The 25,655-nt window shown below is 39.2% G+C and overlaps 1 protein-coding gene across 1 annotated transcript; it reads left to right on the plus strand.

The window, feature by feature from the left end:
- The first annotated feature begins 15,538 nt into the window (after positions 1-15,538).
- RBM46 (RNA binding motif protein 46) lies at positions 15,539-24,867 on the plus strand. Its single transcript, XM_009898454.2, has 4 exons — positions 15,539-15,704; positions 17,458-17,925; positions 19,380-20,162; positions 24,833-24,867. Exons 1-4 carry the CDS (start codon positions 15,554-15,556, stop codon positions 24,865-24,867), a joined length of 1,437 nt encoding a protein of 478 aa, XP_009896756.1. The 5' UTR covers positions 15,539-15,553.
- The last annotated feature ends 788 nt before the right edge of the window (positions 24,868-25,655 follow it).

A 25,655-nucleotide genomic window follows, 5' to 3' on the forward strand; every position in this document is an offset into this window, starting at 1 on the left:
CGTCTGCTGCTTGATTTCACCTTTGGGTCCTCCTGTTCTAAAGGAGAATGCTGCATATAAATACCATTAGAAGCTTTTAATGAAAACAAAATTGTAGCAATACTTGTTAAAGTCTGAGGGGGTAGGGAAGAGGGAATTAAACTTGTGTGTGACTTGACATCGTCCAGACAGGTTTTAGAGAGCAAGCTGTAGCAACAAGAAACATTAGAACAGTGATCTCTAGAAATGATATGGTGGTGTGTTATTTATTGCATGTTCTCACATTAAATAAAGTCTCATGCACCACTGAATGGTACAGAACTGTGTTAGACAGTCAGTAGTTAGGATGTCCTTTATCCATTGGGGTTTTTGTTGTTGTTGTTTGTTTGTTTATTTTTTAATAAAAAATTCTCAGGTGACTCTAAGAGTTCCTTGGGCTTCATAACAGCTTAGGACCTGATTCCTCTAACTGTCATGAATGGGTTTACTGAGGGGAAATGATACAAAAGCTTAGTAATCTTGAGGCTTTTTACTGCACTGTATTGCACTCTTCTGTAAGTCTTTCAGAACACTGTGCTGGTAAAATAAACTATCATCTGCTGTAAGAATAGATCACTAAGTGTATTTGAGGGCTATTTTGGGCATAGTTTCTTAAAAATCGATTCCATGCTGTGTTTTGTGGCTTAGCTTCACTTTTAAAGTCAAGGCAACATTTAAGATATGGTTCTGAGTGCTTGGAGACAGGAAGAGGGGAAGTGGGATGATCTTTACAAGACTTTAATCAGTTACACTGATCGCAGTACCACAGTTTTGTTTCACAAAACTGATGATTTGTGTTTACTATTTCTGCCTCTCATAGGGTGGAAAACTTTCTGTAAGATGTTCTAAAGCTTTTAAATGTTTTCCCTGTGTATTAGAGAATTTCATTTATCCATGTGATCTTGTTTTAGTAGTTTTCTCTTCTCTATAGTGTTACCTGTAAACTGGAAAATGGTTGGTGGTCGCTCTCTGTGATAGTGCAGTTTGGAGCAAATCAGCCTCATGGTCCCCTACAACCACATTATAACACCTACAACTAGGTTCTTCGTCTGAACGAGGCAGTGAAAAGTGGGATGCAGATGTAGGTTTGTTTTACTTGCAAGGGTAGGGCATACTGTGTTGAAGGATCAGTCAGTGAATGCAGAAATGCATGCCTATGAAGGCTCAAATACTGTTTGGCTACGTGCAGTGGTGTGTTTCCTCTCCTGTCCCAGCTGGAGTTTAGGGGGCTTTAGACAGGGTTGCATGTTGGGGTTGAGATTAACTGAATCAACTTGCCTTCCCTTAAATGCTATTAATGCCACAAGCTGTAATATAACCTACTAAATAGAATGGGCTGGGGTTCATCTTCCATCCATGTGGTGTGCACCGTGACTCATGTCTGTATAGTTGAACTCCCTCACCACAAGTGTAGCTTCACCTCTAGTGGCTATTTGTCCCCAGCCTGCCTTGTCCCAAGGCACACTCGAAGACAGCACTTGTTACCAGCAGCTGCAACTGGCATCGTGTAAACAGCATCCATGTGAACATGCGCATGGATGCACAAACTTATTCTGTGACCTTGTTTAGCTGATTAACCCTGCCAGAGTTTTAAGTCAGACATGCCCATTTTTTACCCAAAAAACCCTTGAGTTCCTTCCTGATTGAGCCATACACTGGAATCAGCAATACCATTTTATAAGGAGAGAAAAAATGTGATGATTACAACATTTCTGGGGATTTGGGAGACCTGCTTCTAGAACCTTCTCAGTTCATCCTGCAGCAGACTCACCAGCCTTTGGATAATGCTATGAGGTGGTGACCTCTTCACTTTTTCTAATTTTACCTCATTATTAGGACAGTCATTATTGAATGGTGTTTGGTTTTGGTTTGGTTTATTTGGTTGGTTGGTTTTTTTTTTAATCAAGTTGAGCAACACCTGTGGCTTTGAAGGAGAAAATTACTCTCCGGTCACTCTGTGTGGCTGTGTCTGGGCTTCACATATTTGTTCCCTCCAAGGGGAGTGTCACTTCTCATGGTTTATGGGCCTCAGTGAGGTTCTGATTTGGAACCAGATCCCTAGATGCAGCCAAGAACTAGAAATGCTAGAACTGGGACATTTCTGATTTCAACACAATACAAAATGCATTAGGACAATTTTCAGGTAAAAATGAAGGAGAGAGAGCCAGGTTAGATCAAAAGTTTGCTGCTTTGCTCCAGTGTTGTTTCAGTTAAAGCAAGCATTTTAAATTAAAGCAGATGCCTGCTGTGCCTCTATTGCCTCCGGTTTCTCTTTTTATTTTTTTTCCTCATTTCTATAACTGGGACAACAGTCGTCTCTCTTTTCGGGCTAGCTGCAAGACTATGTTAATATTTGCAGGTTCCTGCATTGGACATACCAAATAAACATAATATGTGGTTCCTTAGCAGAAGGCAGCTTCCCTGCCTGTGAAACCAGAGTTTTCTGTGAGGCAAAGGAGGTGCACTATTTTATATAATTAACAATACATGCAAATGAAGGGTTATGCTCTGCTAAACTTGCCAAGCCACCTCATCCTGTGCTTTTGCATAGTCTTAAGACCCAACTTAGTTTTGCACCTGCATTTCTTGCAGTTTTACAGAAAGTACCTGCACGTTCCCTTTTAGTACTGTGCAGAAACACAGGTAGGGGTGGGTCTGCCATACAGTAGGTAAGAAGTTAGTAGTTAATTCTGATAAAAGTAAAGAAATATGGGTGTGAAGATAATGAGAGGTCTCCTGCAGCCCTGGTAGGAAAACTTAAAGTTAGATATTAAACAGAGTAACTTTTGTTATTTATGTTTGCAGATAAGATTGTATGTAGCTCCAAGTGAATGCTTAGTAGGAGGGAAGCATCTGGTTTCAACCTCATTAATTTGGAGTCTGTCTAAGCAACGTGGTACTGTTAAGCAGCCTAGAGCTAACAATGACTTGGTTGCTTCCAGAGCCAGAAACAGCATAATTGTGAAAAAAATCAGAACTGCCTTTAGACCTAGGGCAAAAAGGCTGTTTGGTTCAGTATCATGCTATCACAGCTCTGTCGATTTTGGAGCCCGAACAGAAAGTGCCTCATGATCGGGTCTTCTTTTGCAGTCTTTGCAGTCACACTGACTCACCTGAAGCAGATATGCAGACATGCCCCAGACTGTTTAAATTCCATGCCAAGCCTCATTGTATTCACAGGTTAATTCATACAGGTTCCAGCTCTGCCAGTTCCTGAGAAGTCCTTGCTAAAGCATCTAACTCTTCCCAAGCTTTGGAAGAGGGGCCCGAAAGCCTGAGGATCACCTCAGATTGGTAGGTGCATAAGGCTGCAATGCTTAAAGTATACATGAGGATGTAGCCCATGGTAGCCATAGTCATGTTGCTGTGTCTCAATTCCCTCAGTCCTTCATCAAGCTCAGGACATGCACAAAACTTAGTTCCTCTGGAAATCCAAATGTGTAATAAATTAGGACAAAGCTTTGGCAAATAGAGGCAAAAGTAACATTTCTTCACCCACTGTATAGAATGGAATAAACCAGGTTGGAAGAGACCTTCAAGATCATTGCGTCCAACCTATTATCCAACCCACCTAATCAACTAAACCATGCAACCAAGCACCCTATCAAGTCTCCTCCAGAACACCTCTAATGATGGTGACTCCACCACCTCCCTGGGCAGCCCATTCCAATGGGCAATCTCTGTGTAGAACTTCTTCCTAACCTCCAGCCTAAACCTCCCATATCAGCCAAATAGCACTAAATCACAGACAATTTTTTTATTTCCATGTAGTTATTACTCCAAATTTCTGACAGTGAGCAGGTTTGGTCATCCTGTATATAAGAAATAACCACTCAGTTGTACAGTTAAGCATTTCAGAATGACGATTTGATCATATATTGATATACAGGATAGAGGCTGGGAATGACATTTCAAAAACTTGCCTGGAGAAAGCAGTAACTCTGCTTGGCCAATGAACTAAAATTCCAGTGAGGAACAGAGTGTTTCTATTTCTGATGTCTTGAGTAATTCCAGTAACTAATACTGTTAAAGCATTGAGAATTGCACAGGCAGCAGACCTGATGCATAGACATGAAATGTGTTTCAAAATTATAATGAGGTTTTTATGACTTGCAAAGAGGGTTTTTTCACAAGCAAACTGAAAATATCCACCCAAACCAGTTACAGAAATTAGTTTCCCTCAGTAACTTTCTAGTATGCATTTTTCAGTTTGGGGAATGGTTTTGCTAAGAGTTCTCTTACAGATTAATGGGAAAGACACTGGGTTTGTGAATAAATTGTGAGCTCACTATATAACTGAGCAGGAAGGGAACATGGGATGTGAGCAGGTCATCTACTTACACAAAAAACATTTGATCCTAATTAAAAAAAATAGTAAGAGGAGTTACTTTAAAAAAAAAAATCACTTTACTAGTACTGCATATTTGCAAATTATCCCATTAGGACAGTCTGTCAGTAATTGAGTACATAGCACTCCAAGCTTTATAGTAAGAGCATCACTGGGCTATGCCTCTAGCTAAACTCAACATGAGCTTTGTCACTGTCTCTATAGAGAGCAAGATTAAGTTTGTAGTTTCGCCAGCTGTTCCCTGGCCTCTACAAAATCTTGTACCTGTGGAAATTTAATAATGATATTCAGAAATGAACATCCAATCACTATGAACTTTATACCAAGTTATGATTTGAAGAATCGTACAGAATCTTACAGGTCATGAACTGTACAGCTTCCTCCCCCCCTCCCCCCACTTCTTTAAATCTATTCAGACACCCACCTGCAGATGGTTGCTTCTGTGCTGCCACCAGTATTTCTGCCTATTTGTTTTGTGCTGGTCTAAGCAATGCACACTTCAGCTGGCTTCTGAGATTTTTTTCTCTGAACACAACTACTCCCATTAATCTTCACGAATACTGGCCTCTCAATCCAAGACAACCAGACACTGTTAACTAGCTTTGAGGGCCTTGGAGCTTACAGACATGGGCCAAATTTTTCAGCATCACAGGAAGACAGGAATGGACTTGGCAATATCTGCACATCAGTTTAGCTACGTATCATAATCCACCAATAACCAACAGTGAGAACCTGGGGACAGGGTACAGGCACAGACAGAGTCTTGGTATAGTCTCAAAAATTTCCATAAGTAACAATTCACAAACTTCCAGCTTTAAAGCTTGCATTCATTTCATCATGTTTACTACTCCTACCCTATGTGAACTTGTCTTACTTTTTTTTTCAGCTTACCTGTCTGGTCTCTGACAGAGTCTATGGCAAGATTAATTATGACATATGAAAAACCACTTTATTTTGAATTGGCTGCCTGATGATTACATTAGCTGTTCCTCCCCTTCTCATACTACAGGGAACAATGAAAAATCATTTTGTGTTCATTTTTTCCGCTTGCAGTTTTCCAACTCTCAGATACTCCTGCTGTGGATGTCAGATTTTTTTCTTTTTTTTTTTCTTTTTCAGTTTGCTGATGAAATTCTTCTGAAAGCAGCTCATCTGGCACCATCTTTCTAGTACTATGGCTGCTCTCAGAAAGTTATTGCACGTTACACCTCTCAGTCTAACAACATCATCCTGGAGTTTCTTTAGAATTGACTAAACCCAGACTGGTCAGTTGGCTACTTCGAGTTTACTTGGCAGCCCTACAATTTTTCTTATTGATCCCCTCAGGTTAGGAGTCATGTGATGATGTATTTCCCATTGAAAACAAACAAACAAAACAAGGTGGATGGGTATCCTATGAAATCTCCATAGGTTTTGGATGGAATATTGCATTGCGCCCCCCCCCCCCCCCCTTTTTTTTTTTTTTTCAGTCTAGCTCTTTGGGGCTTTCTACATAATTATCTTAAGCAGAGTACTTGTGGTCCTTGTTTAGGTATGAGATCTTCTTTTTGGAGGTTATAACTTCTATTAAGACTTTGCCTCTGTTTTGCTCCAGCTCAAGCCTTCCTGGGTTGATGGAGCAGCAAGGCAGGCAGTGTCCCCCCAGCATCCAGTGTGATCCTGAGCCTCGAAAAATCCCGAATTGATCCCAAACTTGACACGATGTGGATGGTGTTGCAGCATCTCCTGGATGCTGGGAAAAGCTCCTTCAATATGAAAACAGATGGGGTTGACAAAGCTTCTTTTAAGATTACATGCTCCCACCTAGTGGCTTTCTTGTATTCAGGGAAACTGCACTTGCGCAGCTCTCCAGTAAGCTGGAAACAGTAACCTGTAAAACTCATGTTTAAAAATACAACTAAATCAAATGTTTACTAAGTTGACATAACTGCTCAGTAGGTTTGGAAGTGTTAATTTTCAATTCCTGCTTCATTGTTGTAACATATAACCAGAAATCAGGAAGGCATAGTTAAACTGCGTAACACCGATATTGTTTAGAGTCGCCCACAAGGTAGTGATTCTTGGTTTAGTTTGCCACTGCAATTTTGGTTGTGTCATGAGGCTTTGTAGGAAAGACATCTAAACAAATAAATAAATCATTGTTAGCTGTAGTTAATGAATACTATAAACACCCCTAAAGTTAAATCAGGGATTCTACATATGTGTAATATACATATATATGTAAATTAAAGAAATTTACAGAAACAGAGGTTGCTTTGCTTCAGACCTTCTTAATTGTGTCCCCAAGCACGTCACCAAATCCTCAAAGCCTCAGAAAACATAAAGAAAATTTCACACAAGCATCTTAGGTTGTTTATAATTTGCATTGACAGTCCAGAGTTTCCTGACTAAAGTGCTAGTTAGCAGAAGGATTATAAATTTAAAGGATGTGAGCTTGATACATAGATGCCTTTTAGGATTCTCAGAACAAGCTGAAATTTAAAGCCAAGTATGGCCTAAAGAGCGAGCAGACTCTTTTCCACTTGTCAAACTACTGCTAAGGTACTTTAAATGTTTAAATCTAGGGAAAGTAGAAATTAAATATTGTTTTCCATTGCTGCACTCAATGTAATTTATGTCCAGGAAAATCAAATATTCAAAAGGCAATGTGATATAAAAATCATTAGCCTCCCTGGTAAAATTCCACTTAACGTTTGAGTCAGGTATATACGACCAGAGTTTACAGTTTGATTTCTGAAACCTGTTTGGTTCCAATGATGAAATGTGCTCTAAGATTTTCACAGAAGCTACCATAAATTCATGTATTTTCTGACAATATTTGCAGAGAAATATAAAACTAAGCAGTGACTGGGGGGGGACTGTCTCAGATCTTTCCAAGCCCTGTGGTGAGGACTGAGATATCAGCAGTATGATGAAAGGAAGCCTGTCCTGTAGCACTTTGTTTCACATCCTTGTGGACAGAAAACTTAGGTTTCAATGTTGCCGGAGCAGTAGCCACTTCCACAGGCACTAAAAATGTCAAACCTGTTTAATTACTGCTATACAGACATGTGGAGGATATACTGACATTCAGAATTAATCTAAAACGTCTGCCTTAAAAGCAAACAGGAAAGCATTCTGTAACGGTGGAGTCTCAAAAGACTGCAGTATCGCAGGACAAGATTCCCCATCTTCCTCAGCCCTTCCCTCCTCCCCACCCTTTCTTCCCCTCTATGTCCTGATGTTCACCCCTTCTTCTGCCAACCTTCTGCTGTGTTAATTTCTTCAGCAATTCTCATCTGCTCCATCCTTCTGAGGTCAGCTGTATTGCCAGAAAACAGGCATTTCACTGAGTGATTACGGGTATAGCTTTGTCACACAGCGTCCAGGCTTTTAGAGTGAGATAGAGAGGGAGCAGAAAGCAGAAAGTTCTAAAAGTAATGGGAGGAAACAAGCAAAGAGATTTTAGACACTTTGTTATGCACATTTTACATCGCTCTGCACTCAGCAATATTGGCTTAAAGCTGATTTAATTCTATTTACACCACTGATGTTGATATTTATACTCTCTTAGGGAAACCCAGACATGGTTCAGGATCCTTTTTTTCATATTCATTGCATATCTTTATGTTAAAATCATGCGGCATGTGAGTTTCAAACTGATTCACAGAATCAAGAAGGCAATTATCTATGGTGTTTTCTCTGCAATTAATATTTTAAATATTTGTTCCAGTGATATGAGATTTTCTAATTTTATAATTAAAAAGAGTCCAACACTTTAAAGGAAGAAAGCTGAATGACAGCAAACAGAACCTTTCAAGTAAAGAGATCCTTTAGGCACTAGAATGCCTTGCTAGGAGGATTCTGCTAAACAGGCATTGCAGCTCCTTGATAAAATGAAACCCCAAATAAAATGGTCTGATTGACTGAAGTCTTTTTAGACAGCTTACTATAATTAGATTTACAATCATATTATGTCTAGGCTTTCTACAGAGACCGCTGTCTAAACATCAAAGGATGTCTACTTCCTTTTAAAGTATTTCCACATATCAAACATGTCCAGAATGCAGAAATACTACATACCCTCTTTTCCTGCTCCAGGCCATAGTAGAATTTACCCTAACAAAATAAAAAAAAGAAAAGCTTACACCTCTATTAAAGTATATTACAACTGCAGTAATAGCCCACTCTAGGAACATATATGCCAGGGCTTGCTAGAGTTCCAAAGAAAAAGAAGTTAGAAATCATCAAGGACTTCTATGTTACAACTACTTAAAATAACTTAGAAGGAAAAGAAAAGCAACTGTCTGGTGCAGTGCTATAAAATAAAATGTGCAAGAAAAAGACCTCTTTCACATTTTCAAATTTAGCCAAAGGAATAAATGTCATAATCTTGGCAGGACTCTGCCCTCATTCCTCATCCATCAGAGCTGTGATAGTTTCAAAAAAGTATTTGTGTTACTCAGTGTTAATGGAAACCTTATAAAGCTTCAGGGTAAATAGTGTATTACTTACAATTTAAAGTCATTTTCTAACCAGAATTTGTGCCAAGTGCTTTTTGTAAATTATGCTATAACTCTTGTAAAGTAATTAAAAAAAAAAAAAAAGTTTTAAAATGAGTTCTAAGGTTAAATAGATACATAGTAAGGTACTGATTTAATAAAGCAGTAAAAAGCTAAATACTCTGATAAATAACAAATATCGTTCTGGGCCTGGTCTTTTTCCCTATCCTCTACTAAACATTAAAGATAAGTGAATTAAATTTTCGAATGAATGGTATTTATGCATTTTAGAAGAAAGAAATTACACCTGTAAGAAACTGTCCTTTTGCTGTGAATAGTTGCCACTCCTAGAAATTTGATTTAAAATTTTAATGGTTCTTCACACTTCCCCCAACAACAGCTACTGCTACACAAGTGAAATACAACTTTAAATGCTCAATGCGATTAAGGGTTATGTGAGAGAAACAGGAGGAAATTAAAGCAAGGTTGAACTTATTGGAAGCAGTGCCTACTAGAGGAGGAAAGGGGCAGCTTATTCCTTACAACTGTTCCAACTTGATGGAATTAGACATTGTGTTTCAGGGTACAAGTAACTAGACCTAGCTTTTTAAAATGGGGGATTGACAGAAGGGTTTGCTTGCTGAGGATTCTGCTTGTTGTAATACAAGAAAAACAATGTCTCAGAGAGTGCTGAGGTGGACAAGCACTTTTGATTAAGCCATGCCAAGCTTCCAGATGTACAAACTTTTTCTGAAGACCTGAAGAAAATCAGATATATTGCTTGATTTAATAAAATCTATTGCATGCCCGGTAAAGCTTGTCTTAGTAGAAAAGAAATTAAAATATTCACCTCAGACTTTGTCACTAGTCACAGCAAAATCCAAAGTAAACACACGTTAGAAAGAGTCATTCTTAGTAAATCCAAATTATAGTGAACAAAAAAAAGCAGGTAGCACCTGTGGGCAAAAGGCTAGTGAAAATGCTGATACCTAATTAGCACATGGGGAACAAAGGGAAAAAGGATCATTAATTTCATTTAGAGAGGCAAAGGTCAAAGTGAAAATCAAATTAGTTTCTATGTCTGACTTTGATGTTTAATAAGAGAATAATGTAAAAATGGAATACTTCTTGCTTATTTTGATTTTTTTTTCTCTTATTCACATTATGTCATAAAGTTAAAAACCTAATGGCAAATTTGTATGTTTTCCTTGAGACCTTCTGCTGTTAAGTGCTGGCACAGGTTACCACTTCCAGCTGAGCAACTGGTTCAGCAAGCAGCTGTTTGTACTCCAAAAAGGCTGTAATGTGGTATCCCATTCAGTAAGATGTAACATACATGAAATAGAGAAAATGCTGAGAAGTTGTGCATTGTTGAGTTTTTTTCTCCACTTGAGACTGCATTCTTTCAGTACTTCCTGTCAGCAACACCAACTGAGATGCATGGAGTTTTCTGCCATGGGGTGAACAATCTCCAAGGTAACAAGGAAACCAAGCTGCAGTCAAAATGCTCCAAACTTTAATTTAACACAGCCCAAATTTAGTCATACTAGCTGTGTGGCTGATTTAGGTGTGGTCAAAAACCCAAGCAGACACAAAATGAAAATACAGTCAAATTTAATATTGAAGGCAATAGGTTTGGTTACATTGGTCATGCAGAACTTTTCAATGAAGACTTACAGTTTATAAAATACATTACTGTATTATGTTAATTTTGATAAAAGAATTATAAGGCTTTCTTTGAAAAATAAGCAAACCCAAACAGGTAAATGTCTAGTAGTTGCGATGTGACAATTCCATGGCAATGCATATTTAAAACTAGATTGCTAAAAGCTCTGGAATGTATTCATAAAGAGGAATTTACATGGGTTATCTCATAAATTGAAGAACTCACAAGCTAATCCCATATTCTTTACTGAATCAGCTGCATTTAATGTCTGCCCATCAAACAGCAGTGCTACAGCTGCACAGCTGTGCTCCCTAAAGAGCTTTGATCGAAACTCAGGAGCAGTACTGAGCACTGCACAGCCTCCAGCCCAACTGGCTTGAAAAGTGCCTGTAATGGTTACTAAGCTAACGTTTATTTCTAAGAAATGGAAATCATATAATGGTTTGGATTGTAAGAAATGTCCAAAGGTCATACTGTCCAACCCCCCTGCAGTCAGCAGGGACATCTTCCACTATATCAGGCTGCTCAGAGCTTTGTTGAACCTAACCTTGAATATCTCCAGGGATGGGGCCACAACTACCCTGGCAGCCTGTTCCAGTGTTCCACCACCCTTGTGGTAATGAACTTGTCCCTAACATCCAATCTATAGCTACTCTTCTCTAATTTAAAACCATTGCCCCATATGCTATCACTGCAGGCCTTTGTAAACAGTCCATCTCCAGCCTTCTTGTAGACCCCCTTCAGGAAGTGAAAGGCTGCTATTAGGTCTCCCTGGAACCTTCTCTTCTGCAGGCTGAACAACCCCAGCTCCCTCAGCCTGCCCTTGTAGAATTGTTTTTTTGTGGTCCACCTTTGGACGTACTCCATCAAAGTAGCAGAATCACCTCTCTCAGTCTTCTGGCCATGCTTCTTTTGATGCAAACCAGGATGCAACTGGCCGCCTGGGCTGCAAGTGCACACTGTTGACTCATGTCCAGCTTCTTTTCCACCAGAACTCCCAAGTCCTGTTTCACAGGGCTGCTTTCTATCACCACATCTCCCAGTCTGTATTGATAATGAAGATTGTTCTGACCCAGGCACAGGACCCTACACTTGGTCTTGCTGGACCTTGTGAGGTTCACCTGGGCCCAACCCTCCATCTTCTCTAAGTCCTTCTGGATGACATCTTGACCCTGTGACGTATCAATAACAGCCCTCTGCTTGGTGTCATCCGCAGACTTTCTGATGGTGCACTCTGTCTCACTGTATCATCAACAAAAGCCCAGTACAGACCCGTGAGGGACACCACTTACCACCAATACCCACTGGACTTAAAGCCATCAACTACTACCCTCTGGATGCAACCATCCAGCCAATTCTTTATCCACGGAACAGTCCACCCATTAAATCCTTAACTAAAAGCTGTCAAATACTACGTAGAGCAACAGGGACTGCAAACAGGCCTACTTCTGGTAGGTAATACAGGTCAGCATAGACCTGCACAAAACCAAATGCTTCTCTAAAGCATAACTGCACATCAGAGCATACCCTAAGTGCCCAGGGACATCTTTCAAGACCGGAAATAATACGAGAGATACAAAAAAACACCAGCCAGGTTCTGAAAAGCTAACGGAGAAGTTAGCAGCCGGCCCTCCTTCGCGAAAAGAGGGAGGGTCAGGGAGTGCCGCAGGGGCGGGCTGGCAACTAGCAAAGCCCTCAGCAAAGGCTCTACGGCAGGGGCTCTACGGCGGCGGCATTGCCCGCCTCCTCCCGCCCGCCCCAAAGACGGTCACGCGCCGCCGGCGGCGGCGCGCGAAGCCCCAACGGCTCCTGCAGCCGCCCCGCCCGCGACACCTCCGCCACGCGCGCCTGCAAGACTATAGCCTCCGACCAGCATCTGTTTTAAAACAGCTCGCGTGCTGGGCATCACCCCCTGTCTTGCTACGATTGGTTAGCGTTGCCTGTCAATTGTGCCTGTGCCCGCTGTGATTGCCTGGTGATTGGCTAGGCGGGCGCAGAGCGAGGGAAAGCTGTGGCAGCGGGACCGGAGCGAGGGAAAACTGTCGCGGTGGGGCCAGGCGGGTGAGGTGGCTGTTGGAGCTGGTGGGCGGGTCTGCACCCCCGATCCGGTCTGGCGGCGTGGCGTAGGGCTCCGAGCGGGAAATCGGGGGTCGTGCCGCAGCCTCGCCTCGCCTCGCCTCATCTCATCTCATCTCTCTGAGAATAGCGGCGGGTTCGGGCTCTTGCTGTTGTGTGGGAAAAGGCACAGAACGGCGTGAGGGAGGAGGGTGTGTGGAGGAGTCGCGAGAAAGGGTCGCAGCGGCCGTCCTTAACGTTCAAGTCGTCGGGAGTATCGCAGGGTATTTCTGGGGCTGCTGTTTTTTCGTGCCCCATGTGAGGTCTTGCTACCTCAGACGACGTTTTCACCCTGGGGCCTGTCTATAGTCTGCTTATTTCCCCTGTAGGACTCCTACCCTAACTCTTCTGTGCTGCTTCACCTCTTTGGGAACTCTGGGCAACCTCATCAACGCCCAGGATTTTAATCTAGCCACCCCTTTCAGTTTTTAGAGTAAACCTTCTTGGCTGAATGTTTGAACTCGTAGAGACAAAGAGACAATTAATTTACCTCTCTCCTTTGCCTCAGATTTGTTGTCTATTTTCATACCTCGTTAGGGGCTGAAATGGCCAAGAATTTTTCCTGATTATAGAATATTGATGCAGTCTTCAAGGCTGAGAATGTAAATGTAATTTGCTTGCTGAAAATAAATGATGGGACACCATTTGTAGGGGACAGGCATCATGCTGGTGCTGCCTTTGCAGTGCTGTACTCTGCTTCATTTGTGGAATCTCATTTTTAGAAGCCAGGAGGAGTTAGGGATTGACTCTTAGTAACCTGTGGTGGATGTCATAAATTAACTTTCCTAGGGTGGGTGATTCCATGGATTTTTGTCCCAAAGTGAATACCATCTTTGTAGAAAAGACAGACATGCCTGTGCTAGAGGACTATTAGGACAGAAAAAAGTGCAGTTATGTTCTGTCACTATTGTAGTTAAGGGATGTGTAATCTGTCAGTATGCCACTTGTGGAAAGAATGCACTGAAAAATAGTTTTCCTTATTTGATTCAAAGCACTTTTGAAATTTCCGATCTGTTGAGGGATGAGGAGAAAGTCCACCTCTGGACAGTAATATCATTGCATAACTTGCATAAATGCAGCAATGGAAGGGGCTTAATGACTCCATAAATATACTTCATAATATTTTTGGAAACCTTTATGCAAGATAACTTGAGATATTAGGGTAGTTTTCAGTAGAATGTAGCATCTAAGTGAAGACTAAAAGGACTAGCAACCCTGGGGATGGTTAATGTTTTGACTGTGGAGGCAAAAGCTGGCTTACTGTGATTGGCAATTCTCTGAAAGCCTATGTATATAAAGATCAGTGGCATAACATTTGGTGTATTAACTACTATGTATGGCTGTAGTTTTACAAACTGTTCTTTCTGCCAGTTGTAGGGAGTTACATAGTCAGCTGTCAAGTAAAGTAAATAATCTACATAGATAATGCTCATTTTGATAATCAAGCTAAAACTAAGAGTTTAGTTAGTTCAAAAGCACCAGAAGTGACAAGCTGAAAAGGTTGTTTCAGCATCTGACTGTAGAAAAAGGATGCCATTTTAACTGCTTCTGAACTGTCTTTTGGCAGTGTTCAGTGCAACAAATTTGAGTTTACTGCAGTGCTGGAGATAGTTGGTTTCTTGGGACCTTGAGTAGTGATTTCTAATAGAGAGAGAGGTGAATACCTGAACTACTTAAGCACTTTTTACTGTCCTCGATTTAGTTTTTTTATTCTCTGCTTTGCAGATACCTTACCCATTGAAGCCTTAACTAGGAAGCCTCATTGTTCAGCAAATAATAGTGGGTTGATAAGAAAAAATGAGTGAAATTTAAGCTGATTTTAACTCTTTCTTGGAATAAATGAACTGCTGATGTCTCAAGACATTTTTTATTGGGAGCCTGATCCTGAAGACAAAGCAAGCTGGATATTAAAGGGAGGAGTTGTAGCTTATTATTCTGGCTGTAGTTTTTTGGGAAGCATTTATTTTGGAGACTGAGTGGTATAGAATTTGGGCATACCATTTGTGCAAAGGATTGAAGTGTTGAAGATTTCTTGTTTAAGTATTGCAGATCTTAAGGTGGGAATTGTTGGGAAAGGAAGACATAAATTAGGGAACCGAAAAGAGTGGGGAAAAAAGACTTTTTGTAGTAAAGTTAGTAAACTAGTTAGTAAACTATTAAAGTTAGTAATTACCAAGTGAATTTCTTGGTGTGATTGTTTCCCATCACCTGTATGACAGAAATGTAAAGCTGTTGGATGAGATCTTGTCACACCAGGGAAATAGTGGGTAGAACTGCAACAACCATATTGGTAACCTGTTTTAGTTTTGGAAATTGTGAAAATGGAGGAAGTAATGAAAATAAGGATTCCAGAGCTGGGATTACTTCAACCATTTAGTTTTGTCAGACAGTTCTGCCTAGTTTTATTATATAATGGTTTTAATTAAATTACTTTTGTTCGTGAATTGTTCATGACATGGACATAATTTACTTAAGTATTTTTGTACTCAAAACCAGTCTTAAATTCTGACATTTCTATACATTTTAGTAACATGGAAGTGGTACTTTTCAAGTGGTATATAGATCCTCTACACAACTGTGGTAATGTGATTTATGAAAATTTATTCTACTTGAGGACAGCATGTTTCAAAAATAGTTGTGATTTCATTTATGAAAGTTTGAGTATAGTTGGAAGTTAAAGTTCACATTATCACAGCTACAGAACGGTGTTTTGAAAGTGAGAGTATAGATTACAGTAGCCAGATGCAAAATTAAAGAGAATGTAGTAGTAGTTGAATGTACAATTGACTGCTAAATAAAGTCACAGTAAATAGCCAAGCATAGTGTAAGTTGTTTTCTGTGCTTTGGTAGCTTCTGTATGTTTAGAACAAACTCTAATTACCTGAATTGAAATATCTGTAATCTTCTGCTGAAGCTATTGCAGATATGCAGGAGGGAAACAATGCTGCAGCAAATGGATGTGGTAAAATCCGAAGCAGCACGCAGAATGAGGCTGCTTTATTGGCCCTGATGGAGAAGACTGGATACAGCATGGTTCAAGAAAATGGGCAACGAAAATTTGGTGGTCCTCCACCAGGTAATAATTTCTTTTGAATTATGAATCTGGAGTGAACTGTGCACTGCTCATTTTGCAAGATGAAGCTGCATCACAGTTAGTTCTCTTTGGGAGCTTTTCCTGTCTAAAATTTCATGAATCTTTTTACTAGGCTATGTAAAATGGTCAGAGGAAGCCCTATGAAATTACTTTGAAAATGACACTGGAGAAGAGAACTGCAGGGCGTCACAGACTGCTTCTAGAGAGCTCAGCTTGTTCTTAAATTATTTCAATTTTTTGTTTACATTACAATTTTTAATGACATGAAATGGTATCAAGTGCATTTGTTTGGCAAAGTTACGTTTATTAATTAAATTTGTTTATCTTGTCTGAGACTAGGTGTCTGACCAGTTATCTTCCATAAATCTGTTCATTGATGTTAATTATATACCTCTCCTTTAAATCTTCATGCATTTTCATACTTGCTTAGGCTGGAAATTACCCTGTTACTATAAATGGTTTTCTAGGCCAAATGAGACTTGAATGTTTGAGGTAGCTTGTAAGAAATTGCAGTAACTAAAAATCAAGATCTTCATTGTAAGTTTTGCTTGTTTAGAATGTGGTTTTTATAAGCTTGTGTTGCTGCCATAGGAGGTAGTCTCACTGTCAGGTAACTGACTGGCATGGTGTGAGCAATAGCAGTACTAGCTTGCAAACTGTGTGATCTGCCATGTTCTGGCAGACCTCAGATGATGTGGTCATAAATGTTTACAAAGTTGAAAATGGTGAAGATTTTGAATGCCGTTTGGAATAGTGCCAGACTTTTTTCTAGATAAGCCACAGCACTGTCTCCAAATGCGTATCAGTTCTGATGCCTTGGTAGCTTCCTGTGTACCTTGTCATTCTTAACATACACCTTATAGATGAAAATACATTCTGTGAAAAGGCAAAAAGTTTCCAATTCTGATTTTTTTGGGTTGTCTGCTTGGTGTTTGTTTTTTCCCCCCCCACAATTAGGTGCTCTTTGGTGATACTTGCATGAAGGGAAGTGTTTAAAATTAATTACAAAATCACCTAAATAGAGTTCATTCTGAACTTCAAAACAAAATACTACTTCAGTTATCTTCTAACTGATCTTCTGATCTTCTAATTATCTTACAGCTTGTCAGCAGTATTTTTTTGTTTTTCACCTTGCTTCCTTATACTTTGTCTTTTCATACTAGTAACTAGTAAGTACTAGTACTTACCAGATTTTGTGTTATTTTTTTTTCTGCCAGCTTTGTACTCATTTCTTTCTGTTCTGTGGAGAGCACTTCTTACTAAAGCTTTAGAAAAAGCTGTTAGTTATGATTTAACAGTTTGCCTGCCTTTGAACCTTCTGCCTGATCTGTCCAGTGTGTTTTTAAACCAAAACAAAAAACAACCACATTATTTATTTTAACAAATGCATATTTGCGGAACAGAACTCCAGATTTTTAAATGTATGCATGCATTTTTGCAATATCTGTTGAACATACCTTTCCTTGTGTAAGGCAGGGATACAAAAGAATGCATGAATGTCCGTGGCTCAGGGACAGAGGCGTGGATCTTCTTGTAACTTTAGATGTGATGTAGAGACTTACTTATTCTGGGGATTTTATTATTTTTCTTTTTTAACATAAGAATTAAATAATGGATTAGGATATGCTAGCTTTAAATTGGGACTGAAAATAAAGTAACTTATGCCTCCAGATGAGTGGTCAGGGCAAGTATACCTCTCTGGCATTTGTACTAAGATTGAACTATTTATTTTAAGGTTGGGAAGGTCCTCCACCACCTCGTGGGTGTGAAGTTTTTGTGGGTAAGATTCCTCGTGATATGTACGAAGATGAATTAGTTCCTGTTTTTGAGAGAGCTGGGAAGATCTACGAGTTCAGACTGATGATGGAATTCAGTGGTGAGAATCGAGGCTATGCTTTTGTGATGTACACTGCTAAAGAAGAAGCCCAGCTAGCCATCAAGATTCTTAATAATTACGAAATTCGTCCAGGGAAATTTATTGGTGTCTGCGTAAGCCTGGACAACTGCAGGCTATTTATTGGAGCAATTCCAAAAGAAAAGAAGAAAGAAGAAATACTGAATGAAATGAAAAAAGTTACAGAAGGAGTGGTGGATGTCATTGTTTATCCAAATGCCACTGACAAAACTAAAAATCGTGGCTTTGCTTTTGTAGAATATGAATCTCACAGAGCAGCTGCAATGGCTAGAAGGCGACTAATCCCAGGTAAATCAATTTATAATTGAGTGTTTTTGGTTAGTATCTGTCTTCATTGTGCAAGGGACAGGGTGGTGAATCATCCCTGTTTTCCTTTCTTTTAAGATATTTTGAGAGTTATAAAACCACTATAGTAGCTTTCAGCTCCAATAGGATTTATTTTCTTTTATTGGTTCATGAATCAAATGGTTTTTTGTTTGGGTTTTTTTTCTGTTGTACTTTTGGGGGAAGATTTTTATTCTATTTAAAGAAGATGAAATTTAAGTGTTTTATAAATGCAAGTTACTGTGGTTTACACCAAGATACGTATTTTCTTGGGGACATACTCAGTTTTCATTTGTATGCATGGATCCCTGCACATAATTCTCTTAGCTGCTAAGTCTGGATCTCTGCACATGAATTCTCTTAAAACGAAACTTAAAAAATAGAATGCTTAGAATGTGGACCTTTTATTTTTGGATTGTCATGAGTGATGTTATTGATGTTTCATATTTTAAAACTGTTTGAAAGTAGGTTTTTTAAAATATTTTACTAGAAAATGGAGAGTTTAAGAAGAAGATGACTTTGCACTTCATGTCTTTTGAGGGAAGGAAAGTAGAAGGGTTTAAATATACTGAAAGAAGAGAGAATAGGTCAAGTTGCAGTTAAAAAAGGAATTTCTAGAAGAGAAAGTAAGAGAAATTAAATAGGAAATGAAACAGTGTAGTTGGAGAAGCAAAGTCATTAAAACAGGTAATACAGCATTGGCCTTGCTGAAATGAATGGCAAAACTCCCCGAAGTTAATTAAGGCTAAAATGATGGCAAGTCTAATGATAATTATTGGTGGAGTGTTACCGAAGACTTGCATAGGTCCTGCCAAGTAATTGGAGAAATATGGCCAGATCACTGAGCATAAAATAAAGTCGTTGTATAATATTTAAAATGTTGCCCTGAAAGGAGTAAGAAGGTGGGGGATTTTTGTTTTGGGGGTTTTGGGTTTTTGTGTGTGTTTTGTGGTTTTTTTTTAGTTTATGATTCTGGTGTCTTCTGCAACATAGTATAAAGCTTGTGCTACTGCATATACATTTGGATGGTGGTTTTCTGGGTGTTCACCTACTTTCTGAAATAATATTATTTGAAGAGACAGTGTTAATATATTAACTAGTAAAGTAGCATGTTGCTTGTCATTGCTTTACAGACACATGTACGTATGTGTCATGGAATCACTAAGTCTGTTTTGACAGCTTATGGTACTTAATGAACCCAAAGGGTACAGATAGAATACCTTGAATTTTTGCGGAGTCATATTTTATTTAGTAATTGAAAGTAACACTATTTTACATGTTTTGCTTAAGTAGACACAGGCAAGAAAAACTAGTTCAATGTTGCATGCATTATGCTTTCTTTTTTGTAGAGGAGTTGACAAGAATATTTTTGTTTTACTTTGCATATTTCTTATTAATGTAATACTTCTTTGCTGTAGGAACATTCCAGCTCTGGGGTCATGCTATTCAAGTAGATTGGGCAGATCCTGAGAAAGAAGTTGATGAAGAAACAATGCAGAGAGTTAAAGTATTGTATGTGAGAAATTTAATGATGTCTACTACAGAGGACACAATTAAAGCTGAATTTAACAAGTTCAAGCCAGGAGCAGTTGAACGTGTGAAAAAGCTCAGAGACTATGCTTTTGTTCATTTTTTCCACCGAGAAGATGCAGTTGCTGCTATGTCTGTAATGAGTGGAAAGTGCATTGATGGAGCTACCATTGAAGTAGCACTGGCAAAGCCAGTTAACAAGGAAAGCACTTGGAAGCAACATTTTAATGGTCACATAAACCCCATTTCTGAAAATCTCTTAGGGTTTCCTAACAAAGAAGATAGTCATCAAAAATCCCTAGGGAAACCAGCAAGTCTTTCAGTTCGTCTTAATGGTCAGCACAGTCCAGGCCCTTCCGAAGTTGAGAGATGTACTTACCCATTTTTTCCAGGAATAAAGCTTACTCCAATTAGCATGTATTCTTTAAAATCCACTCACTTCAGTTCTGCAGCAATGCATCTGGATTATTTTTGCAATAAAAATAACTGGACACCGCCAGAATATTACTTGTATTCAACCACAGGTCAGGATGGAAAAATACTCCTGGTGTACAAGGTGCTTATTCCTAGTATTGCAGATGGTTCCCAGAGTTACTTCATGCCAGACAAACTCTGTACAACAGTAGAAGGTGCAAGGGAATTGGCAGCTCAGTTCACACTTCTGCATCTAGGTAAGCATGAGCACTTTCAGCTGCAGCTAGAGAAGTTACTTTAAAATTATTCTTTGTGTATAAATCTTTGCTTGTGTGTGTATCTATATTGAAAGGACTGTTTCTTATGTAGTTATCTGAGTCTGGATCAGGAGGTGAGAGCACTGAAGAAACACTCTGTAGACATCTCTGCAGTGCAATGCTAGGGTCATTTTTTGCTTGTGTTAACCTACTGTAGTGATTTGTAAGGAAGAAGCAGAAGACATGTTAAGTAACTTAGGTATAAGGTCATCTGTGTGAAGATTATGGTGCTGAGAATTTATTTGAAAGGCTGTGTTCTTGATTTATTATTAATAGGGAGAACAGAAGTGATAGATCCATAGTCACATAAATAAATAGGTTTGGGAAGTCTTTCTGAGGCTTATAGCTAAAGCGGAATATCATTATGTGGCTCTGCATCTATTATCTTTGGGCAGAGTGCTGTCATTTACTGCTGAAGGGTTTTTAACCAGAAAATGGGAGAAAATAGGAATACCATTACTCTTAATTACTTGGTTTATATATATTCTGTTATTTTTAATTAGAATGTAACTAATAGAAAAGGGAAATTGTCAGTTTTGAAGACTGTTTTCAATTCATGCTGTAGTGGTTTGAAAGCTCTTCTTACTTCCAGGCAATGGTTTGTGTATTTGTTCCACTTGTTCTTTTGAATAGTTTTTCTTCAGTTTAGTCAGCACTTTTTCTGGTCTTCACATCCTGGTATATATGAAAATGAGATAGATCTGATATTTATAATTTTATAAGTATTTTGAACCATCACAGAATTTCCCTGATCTGCTGAGTGACATTTTGTGTATTTGTTGCAGGGTTTCTTTCAGCATGACTATGTCATGAAATTAATTCTTACTTCTCTTTGTTAGAACAACATAAATATTTTTTTTGTCATTACCAAAAACATTTCTAATGATGCTTAAGGCCAAAGGTTTATTTTTAATTCTTTTTCTTTCTTTTTTTTTTTTTTCTGTTGATTTGTTGGGTGGTTGTGGCTTTTTTGTTTAGTTTGGTTAGTTTTTTTGTTTAGGATTTTCGTTGTTGGTTGGTTGGGTTTTTTTCCTTCTTTCAGTGTGGAATTTTTTCTGTGAAGAATTGTGTTGGAGATGATAGGCATTATATAGTTTCTTGTCTAGCTGTAAAAAGTTATAGAGGTTTTTGGTTGTGGTTTTTTTTGTTGTTTTGGTGTTGGTTGGGTTTTCCCTTGTATTATCTACGGAAGTTGTTTGAGTTCCCACTTGATACCTACACTGCACTAAAGGAAACATTTAAAGCTGAAGAAGAGTTGCTTGATTTGACAAAGGATCTTTCCTCACTGCTGGATGTTTGATGGTTTGGCATGTTGAATGGGTGGATGCATGTGTGGTGGCTGTGGGGTTTTTGTAGAGTATTTCTGTATGGTGTTTTTTCCCTTTTCTTTGGTCAAGTAGCATTTGTGTGTGTTTCCTCTTGGAAGCAACTTACCATAAAGATGAGTGTACAAATATGGTGCAGGCAATAATTCCATCTGGTAAGGAACTTTTTACAAGAACTTTGTTTGCTTGTTTGTTTTTGGTAATGTGTGCAGACATTTTTTTCTTTTTAAAAGCATATAAACAGACTAATGTAAGTGAATATAAAAGAGCTGCTTTAATAGAATTTTGAAATTGGTCTGTTATGATTAATAATCTCGAAGCACTTTGGTTTTTTTGGGATCTTTATTTCTGTATTTACTTTTACGTAATAGGGTCCTTCCTTGTTACTGCATACAGTAATCCTGAACAGGCAGCAGTACAACAATTAACCACTTGGTGTCACCTGAATATTTTGAAAACGATGCTTGGAGAAGGCTATTGTTTCACTGAAACGTGAATAAACTGCATTTTAACGTTATGAGATAAATCATTAATAGATCCAGGGACTGAAAAAACTCTGTCTTGTTTAAATATATAGACATGATGTGTGTGGATGTCCTGAGAAAGAGATCAGAGATAAATGTTGAAGTTCCAGGGGGTGGATGTTGTGAGGGGAGAAACAGAATTGGAAAAAACCCAGAATGCCCCATGAAAGAAATTAATACCTTTCCCATTAACTTGAATCCCATTTCAACGCAAATAATTCTGTATCTTCAGAAGTTACACAACACCTTCATGTTTACAGAATGGTGCTTGGCCATTAAATGTGGTATCCAGTTGGAAAAACACTTAAGATGTCCTACTCTTGCCTGTCATGGGGGCTGACTAGCTATGAGGCAGCTCCAGTTTGGCGATTGTATAATACATTTGTGCTAATTATCACAGACTCTGTGTATTTCACCTCTGGTCCAGAGGAAGTGTTAGGACAGAGTCAATCCCAAAAAAGGGGGCATTATTTACCATTCAGGTCCTTTTCATCAGTAATGTAGCTTTGTACCTTAGGGAATTTCATTGGTGCTGCCAGATGACTTCAAAGTGTAGGCAGAAGAGAACCTGAAGTTACATGGATGCACTCTGAATTGTAGGGAAAGTTCCACCTGCTTTTCTTCAGAAAGAGGAAACATCTGAAGCCTGGAAAAGCAGAACATTCTTCTGAGAATGACTGGATGTTTTTATTTCTTTAGTTTGGGGTTTTTGTTTGTTTGGGACATTTTTGTGATTTTGTTTGTTTTCACTTACTGCTGTTGGAATTAAACTGGTTTAAGGCAATACCAGAAGATGTCAGAACCTCTTTCTAGTCCTGAAGGTAACCTGGGGAGTTTGCTCTCTACTGAGTCTTGCTTAAGGGTGATGAGGAAGAAGGGAAGAAGTTTAGGTGAAGTTTTCTTGGTTTTGGGGATCTGCAAGGATTATACACATATTCCACACTAGGGTATTTGTTCACTCACACATGCAATGTCTAAGTGAAACACAATTTAAGAAATTAAGTTTTAGTTAGAAGAAAGTATTCAAAAGCATTTAACAGAAAGTATTAAAAAGAAAAATATAGTAATCTGAGATTCAAGAAAAAACTTTTTAATGACTAACTATAACACATAGGTAATTCCAGTTAGAAACAGAATAGAATAGAATTAACCAGGTTGGAGGAGACCTCTGAGATCGAGTCCAACCTATCATCCAACTAAACCATGGCACCAAGCACCCCATCAAGTCTCTTCCTAAACACCTCCAGTGATGGTGACTCCACCACCTCCCAGTAGAATATATATATAATAAACAGTACTTAAACAGGTGGAACAAAGTGAATTTACCTGCTTAAGCTTCTTAAATGTTGCATGCAGGAGTGATTTACAAGTCATGGATAAAACTTTTTTAAGTTCAAGGGTCTGTGTTCAGCATCAGGGTCTTGGAAGAAACTTGGGTTTAGACTGTTGTCCCAGATTTTGGATATTAAACACTTAAAATTCAAGTGACTTGACTTTCTTTCTTTCTTCTTCTTTTTTTTTTTTTTTTTTTTGTTTGTTTTGGTTTGTTTTGTTTTTTAATGTTACCATTTTATTGTAGGGATTTTATTAACTTCAACACTGTCTTGTTTTGCTTTATCAGAATAAATGTGTTGCTCTTGGAAAAAACAACAGCCTGGGACAAAATGAAAGATGCTAAAAAACAGAAATTGCTGACTTTGTTTAGCAAATACAGATGACAAGTGGTATTACGGGTGGAGAGTTAGAAAGGGACATTGAGTCCATCATCAGTAAATTTGCTGACGACACCAAGCTGGGGGCAGGAGTTGATCTACTGGAGGGTAGAGAGGCTCTGCAGAGGGACCTCGACAGGCTGGACAGATGGGCAGAGTCCAACGGCATGAGATTTAACACATCCAAGTGCCGGGTTCTGCACATTGGCCACAGCAACCCCATGCAGAGCTACAAGCTGGGGTCAGAGTGGCTGGAGAGCAGTCAGGCTGAGAGGGACCTGGGGGTGCTGGTTGACGGTAGACTGAACATGAGCCTGCAGTGTGCCCAGGCAGCTAAGAGGGCCAATGGCATCCTGGCCTGCATCAGGAACAGTGTGGCCAGCAGGAGCAGGGAGGTCATTCTGCCCCTGTACACTGCACTGGTTAGGCCGCACCTCGAGTACTGTGTCCAGTTCTGGGCCCCTCAGTTTAGGAAGGATGCTGACTTGCTGGAACGAGTCCAGAGAAGAGCAACAAAGTTGGTGAGGGGTTTGGAACACAAGCCCTACGAGGAGAGGCTGAGGGAGCTGGGGTTGCTTAGCCTGGAGAAGAGGAGACTGAGGGGTGACCTTATTACTCTCTACAACTACCTGAAGGGAGGTTGTAGACAGACGAATGTTGGTCTCTTCTCCCAGGCAGCCAGTACCAGAACAAGAGGACACAGTCTCAGGCTGCGTCAGGGGAGGTTCAGGCTGGATGTTAGGAAAAAGTTCTATACAGAAAGAGTGATTGCACATTGGAATGGGCTGCCTGGGGAGGTGGTGGAGTCGCCATCACTGGAGGTTTTCAGGAGGAGACTTGATGGGGTGCTTGGTGCTGTGGGTTAGTTGTTTGGGTGGTGTTTGATTGGTTGATGGGTTGGATGCGGTGATCTTGAAGGTCTCTTCCAACCTGGTTTATTCTATGTATTCTATGTATTCTATGTATTCTATGAGATGTTCCTTAACAGTATGTATTTTTAAGTCTTAAATATTTACCAGATGACTAACACATAATGGTTTTTATCACAGCCCCTGAGCAAGCATATATAACTTTGCTGTCCTGAATGCAACATAGTTGGATAGTGCAGGTGAGTAAATTTCCCAGATTTGTGTTTGGTTCAGGTTTTCCTCTCCTCAAAAAAAGTCTTAGCTGTGCTGTTTATTAGAGAAATTGTTCTTAAGGTTACTTGCCTCTGAGAAGGCTGTAGAAATATTCTGTCCAGTTGTCTTTTTGAAGGAGACTTGCTGATGGATCATTGAGGCTGATGTTTGTGTGGACTGTGTAGCACAAAAGGAAGGTTATAGTTTTTCCTCCTAAAATGACTTGGGAGTAATATTTTAGTCATCTTTGATTTAGATTTCCACTTTGGGTTTAAATTTATGTTCAGAAGTGGAGCTGTTACTACACCAGTGACCTGAACTATTTCTTTGGTCGTGGAAAAAAGAGTACTGTCTCCTTTGATTTGCAAAAAGTGTTATTTTTAGGGTGAATATTATCTTTTTCTGATTATGCTATTGTGGATGAATTTAAGTGTGGGTGCCTGTCATTTCAGAAGCCTCTTTCATTTTTAAAAATGGGGATTACCATCTTCTCTGACTGTTGTGAGACTGGTTTTAAAAAGCTTATAAAGCAGTTTGAAAATAGCATTAAATCTATGCTTAGTGTTAACTTTACTGCTGGAAGCTTCTAATCTGAGTCACCCAGGATTTGTTCTGAAGATTCAGTTATTTTCCTGTTTCTGCTGCTTATATATTCAGAACAAAAAGTTATACATCTGGGCCTGTGTAGGAGAACTTGGAGAAAAAGACATAAGAAACACAACAGTGCTGGATTATGAAATCCATGAAATAA

The sequence above is a fragment of the Dryobates pubescens genome, chromosome 1, assembly GCF_014839835.1.
Source record: "Dryobates pubescens isolate bDryPub1 chromosome 1, bDryPub1.pri, whole genome shotgun sequence".
NCBI classification, from domain to species: Eukaryota; Metazoa; Chordata; class Aves; order Piciformes; family Picidae; genus Dryobates; species Dryobates pubescens.